Below are 5,882 nucleotides of genomic sequence, written 5' to 3' on the forward strand. Positions count from 1 at the left end.
TGGATGTCTTACAACTTAGACTAAAGTTTGGATAACGAAACCATATGTTACATATGATACTGGCATACCAATCGTTTTCATTTTTAAAAATATATATAAAAAATCCGACCTGTGCATACATTTGTGTATGGAAGGATAATTTGTTGGAATAAATATAAGTTTTTAATGATCAAATTGTGTCCTATTTGTAAACGCTCTCTGTGCTTTTATTCTTTAATTTTCATTTTTATTAAAAAAATCAAAGGTTTTGTTTTCATTATTTTAAAAATGTTGGGAGTAAAAAAGGTCAGAAAAAAATATACTTAACAAAAACCAGAAGTCTCTGTCGAGACTGTAGCTGTACTGGTTTGTACTTGCCATCACAGCAAAACTGTAGAAGGAGTAGGGTTTTAAAGGAATTTCAATTTTTAGTAACAATGGCAACACTGTTCATCGAAATCAAAATCCGATGTACTATTTTATGTATCTTTGTGTGGTCTACTTGTGTGCCAAGTAATATTGAAATCAGACTAAAACTGTAGGAGGAGTAGCGTTTTAAAGGAATTTCACAGAAAATTCTATTTTTAGTAACCATGGCAACACTGTTCATCGAAATCAGAAACCGATGCACTATTTTATGTATCTTAGTGCAGTCTACTTGTGTGCCAAGTAATACTGATATCAGACTAAAACTGTAGGAGGAGTAGCGTTTTAAAGGAATTTCACAGAAAATTCTATTTTAGTAACCATGGCAACACCGTTCATCGAAATCAAAAACCGGTGCACTATTTTGTGTATCTTAGTGTAGTCTACATGTGTGCCAAGTTATATTAAAATCAAACCAAAACTGTAGGAGTAGTAGCATTTTGAAAAATTGTTTACAGACAGACGGACAGACAGACGGACGGACGACGGACACCTTAATATTGCATAAGCTCTTCTGGTCTCTGACCAGTAGAGCTAAAAATTGACGTGGAGATGCCAAAATTCCACCAAGAATAAAAAGAAATTAAATATGTTTGATGGATGTTTTGACTTCTTAAAAAAATCATACCCATTAACTTTTCCAGAATAACTATATATGAGCACTTCTTTATACTGTTGTGTAGGATGGTTCCTACGAATCTATGCTCGTAAACGCCTTGTAATAAGTTAAGCTTATTAAAATATTTCCATAATTTTATCATTGAACCGGTGGCAGCATTTATATATTATTTCTTTGCCAGCATTGGTATATTGTTTTGTATTGATTTTCTTTCATATTATCATACAATGTGTATATCATTATATTGACGTTTGTAATATAGGTATTTTATAATCTTTTTGTTTGGTTCATTTATTTTTTATGAATACACAAATACAAAAGAGCATTTATCTCTTTCTTCTATGTTACCTGTAGTAAAATATGCAAATATATAAATGTGTTAAAAATTAAATAATACAGAGGGCAAGAGTTGCATTTTAACAATTTGTATGAAATTGTGAGATGGCTTGTTTTACATATATCCTGTGTAAAGAGAGAAAGGAGAACCTTTTCTCATTGAAAAAAATCCTTTGTATATGTTCTGTGCGACCAACAGAATTAATTATGTCATATGTTCTAAGTTCACTTTGTGTGCAGTTTCAGTCACATAAGATGCGTAACACATATATTCCGCTACATAAAATTTAAATGTCAAATGTTTAAATTCTTGGATCACTGACTTCCTATTGTATTTTGTCACATTCATCTGTCGTAAAGTCTGCACCTTTAACGGGTGTAATGACAAGGGTATGCCTAAAATAGTCTTCATTTTCGTTTAATTTAATTATGGCTTCCTCTATGGGATAATTAAATTACAAGAACATGGCAGAACTGAAACGATTTACAACGGTAAGCTCTTTAATTTCAAATCCCTCTTTGAGTTTTAAGTAGCATCTCATCTTGTTCGTATCAAGGGCGTTGGCCTCAGCATATTTAAAATATGAACAGTAAGGACTTAATATAATCATTGATAAGTGAAAAGTACATATTAACCATATGGCAGTAATATTTTACTAAGCAAAACGCATTAAAGTATTTTTAAAGAAATTTTATATTCTATACTGTGTCTGTCATCAATGAATGCAGGAAGTATTGCGCATGCTATGTTCAGGTTCATACTGAAAGCTAACTCGTATATTCTAGTTTGGTGAAGGTGCGTCCGTGCACGTGTATTCTGACGGTAAGGAATATGTTCTGCACGGTGCCCAAGGAGCCAGGCCGCTGTCTGTTTACAGTGATGATGGTCAATTGCTATCAAAAGTTGGAAAACAGCAAATCCCACAGAAACCATCCGATGAAATCATTGTTGTTATTGATGAAGATACAAACGAGAAAACGGCATTCATGTACGGTAAGCCCACCTCAAGAGAAAAAAGTATGGCCTTCTCTAACGAAGCCTTTGTGGAAGATGAGTCGGTTTCAGGTCCCTCTACGTCTCTAGCTGGATCAACGGGGAAAGGTTCGTCATACAGTGGTAAGTTTCAGTATCACCCACCTTAACCATGTTAACATAGGTAAGTGAACACCAAACTTCTTGATGACCAAACTTCATGTCATATCCCAATGAAACTTAAATGTTTTTTAAAATGAATTTTTATACTTAAATTTTTGTTTTTTACATATGTTACAAAATTATATATGCATATTTTAGACTTGGAAATGCAAAATAAAATATTGAGTACTAGTTCAGGTACGACATTAAGTGACTTCACAATCTACTAGTATCTCTACTTAATATCTTGTCTGGTTTGCTTTCCATTCGCAAAAGACTTTGATTACAATACAAACTTTATGTCAATGAAAATGACATGTGGAAAGCATTGTGGAATGCTAATACTTACAATTAAAGCAGTAATAAGGTAGGTTCAAAACTATAGACACCTATAACTTTTTACCCAGAATATTTCTGTTCATCAAATGTCTTTTTCACAGGTTACTCATATTCAGATTATCCTGAGTTGAAACCGAAGCGTTTATCGTTATCGAGTTGTTTTCTTATCCTCATAACTCTCATCGCCATTGTCATCTCTGTGTACATGATCTGGTACCTTAACGGTAAGAATTATTATTGAAAATATCGAAGATAAGATTTAGATTTCTAATCCAGTGCAGGACACTTAGAGGAACCAAATACAAACATGGTGCATCAAAAATTAAGAAAACGGTATACAATCATTTATGTAATTTGACGAGAGAAAACTAACGTTTATGGTAATGAACATGTAGGTGTATACTAGGAGTATAACTTCTTTTTGACAATTTTTTTTCTCCTTGTCGAATCGAGGTGAGCTTTTGCTTACATAATCTTGGCATTGGTGTCGGCGTTATCATTAGTGGTTTTTTTTTAAGTGTAAGTTTCATTATTTTCCAACCTTCCTCCCTAGACCAACGTGCATAAACTTATGCAACATCGAATGCAGGTAGTAGGTTTCATTCTCCAGAAAACTCAAGCCCAGTGGTGACTAAAATCGCATGGATGATGCTTACATGTTTAAGAATGCATGTCACCATTCTGACTGAGACTGCTGGACCTGATTTACATTTTGAACAAGTGAACAGGCACAAAATATTTATAGAGGAGTGTTATTTGCAAGTAATAGCAAGTCCTACCTGGACGAAACTTACATGGAGAATTATGTAAAAATGCCAACCACAAGACCTATTTCGGACACTTTATCTAACCTTTAAAAATGAAAACAGATTTATTCCCAAGAAACTTTAAGTCCAAAGTGGGCCGATGCATCTTGAGTATAGTACAGACTCGCTTCGAATCTTCGAACTTGCTTGGTCTCATACATTTTCCAGCTGGATGAACAGATTCTTTATTACTAGACTTACATATGCCTAAAGATACCATTTGAGTCAAGTTAAGCTACATGTTATATTTGATAACCCTTATTTTCTTATTTTAGCGTAACAACTTACAAATTACTTTTACTCTTTGTTACCATGTTCATTTGTTTTCTTTTTTCAGAAGACAACAAAGGAGTCATACAACCGCGTAAGAAATAATCCACATTCCAGTTATATTTTGTTGTTTTCTCTTTACTTGATATACACATGTGTAAAGCATTTATTTTATTTTAAATTCAATTTGAAAGCCTGTGTAGTTATTAAAATGGCTGTGATTATTATTAGCCCTTGTTGTTTATCTCCATAAATTATGTTCATTAAAATTATTTATAACTATACAACTTCTAATTATTTTCCGCAATGTAATTTGGTCAATACAGTCAATGAAAATGCATCATTTTATAACATACTACATGTAGTATATTGAGATTATAATTAAGACACGCATTGAGTATAAAATTATGAAGAGCGGTGGGGTTTCTTTCCAGAAACGACAGAGTTTGTATTTACGTTACCCCTTCCACAAACACCTAGGTCAACGATTGTGCCAGGTAAGCTTCAATTATTAATAATAAAAAAAAGGGTAGAAAGGTATTGTACCATTCTAATATTTTTGTGAAATTTGTCATATGCGTTTTATAGATTGTTAATACATGTATATGAGTGGTCAATCCATATTTTAACAAACTATTTATTCACGTGGCAAATCGCAATGTGAGGTCCATGTTTGCTCTGCCTCTGTTTTGTATTGTTTTATGAGACTTTCGATCTTGAATACTGTTAGTTATCTTCAAATGTTTCGTCATGTCAACTTCAGAGTCTACAACACAAACTTCAGGATCAACTCAACAATCCACCACATCTCCAACGATAGAAAGGACAACAACAGAAAGCAGGGACACAGAAGAAACAGAGCAATCTACCTTAGGATCAACATCAGAAACATCAGATGAACCCAGTACAATAAATCTTGGAACAGATACTACTGTATCTCCCAATACCAATCCAACAGAAGGCACAGATACAACTGAAATGCCTCTCAATACAGATTCAACGCAAGACACTTCTTCAACTCAAGTGCCTATCCATGCAAATTTAACTCAAGGCAGCACCTTTTCAACTCAGGTGCCACAGTTTTCAACTACAGCAATGCTCAATACAGTTGATCATATTACCAATGCAACTGCATCAGAATCAAGTGCTTCAGTTAGCACAACAATAAAATCTTCAACAAGTTCAAAAGACAGTAATCGTAGTTCAACTTTATCAACATCACTGTCTTCAATAACAACAACATCAACAAGCACTGTAGCTAACACAGGACAAACAACTTTAACTCATGCCATATCAACGACGCAGCCTTCTACATCGACAAAGAAAAGTGAAACTTCTCAATCTACAATTCAAGTGCCCTTGACAACGCAATCTTCAAATACAAGTACAACAGACTATGTAACTAGTATTACTGCAACTACAAGTCAAACCATCCCCATTATACAGTCAACCACAACGCCAAGTACAGATAACATTGTATCTAGTTCGACAACAAAATCTTCAACCGAATCTTCTGCTACAATGACTACAGAATATACAAGTACAGACTCCGAATGAAAAACAATATCAAAAGTGATGCAACAACGGTTCCTAATAATTAAAAACCAACATGTATTCTTTTACTTCATTAGCATTTCCATCATCTAAAACAGATACCTTATTGACAATTGGGATATTCATGCTTATTTTATTGAATATACATACTGGTGTTATTTAAGCACGCCATTGTTCAACATTGTCTAGATGAATCACTACATCGTTTCTATTATCAGACATGCAGTCCTGTCAAAAAAAACCCGGTTAAATGAAAATTCATTCTTTCAGCAGTCATCTTGAAGACTGGTATCTTAAAGATCCATCCAACAATTTGATAATCATTATATATTTAATCCCGATATGATTTTTTTAATCAAAGACTTTAAGAATTTTTCTTATGTAACTAAAATTAATATAAATAGAATAAAGTTTTTAT

At 33.3% G+C, this 5,882-nt stretch overlaps 1 protein-coding gene across 1 annotated transcript; it reads left to right on the forward strand.

Annotated features, from left to right (window-relative positions):
- Positions 1-1,683: 1,683 nt before the first annotated feature.
- On the forward strand, positions 1,684-5,474 carry LOC134229809 (uncharacterized). Its single transcript, XM_062711604.1, has 6 exons — positions 1,684-1,852; positions 2,147-2,477; positions 2,936-3,058; positions 3,978-4,004; positions 4,345-4,407; positions 4,674-5,474. Exons 1-6 carry the CDS (start codon positions 1,826-1,828, stop codon positions 5,465-5,467), a joined length of 1,365 nt encoding a protein of 454 aa, XP_062567588.1. The 5' UTR covers positions 1,684-1,825; the 3' UTR covers positions 5,468-5,474.
- Positions 5,475-5,882: the final 408 nt, after the last annotated feature.

Source organism: Saccostrea cucullata, unplaced genomic scaffold, assembly GCF_032062105.1.
Source record: "Saccostrea cucullata isolate Sc308-1 unplaced genomic scaffold, CSIRO_AGI_Scuc_v1 ctg114, whole genome shotgun sequence".
NCBI classification, from domain to species: Eukaryota; Metazoa; Mollusca; class Bivalvia; order Ostreida; family Ostreidae; genus Saccostrea; species Saccostrea cuccullata.

Excerpts from the sequence above, each read along its gene's own strand:
- LOC134229809 (XM_062711604.1), top strand. The coding sequence starts at position 1,826 with ATGGCAGAACTGAAACGATTTACAACG. Across the intron at positions 1,853-2,146 it reads AACTGAAACGATTTACAACG|TTTGGTGAAGGTGCGTCCGT; the intron begins GTAAGCTCTTTA and ends CGTATATTCTAG. Across the intron at positions 4,408-4,673 it reads TAGGTCAACGATTGTGCCAG|AGTCTACAACACAAACTTCA; the intron begins GTAAGCTTCAAT and ends TGTCAACTTCAG.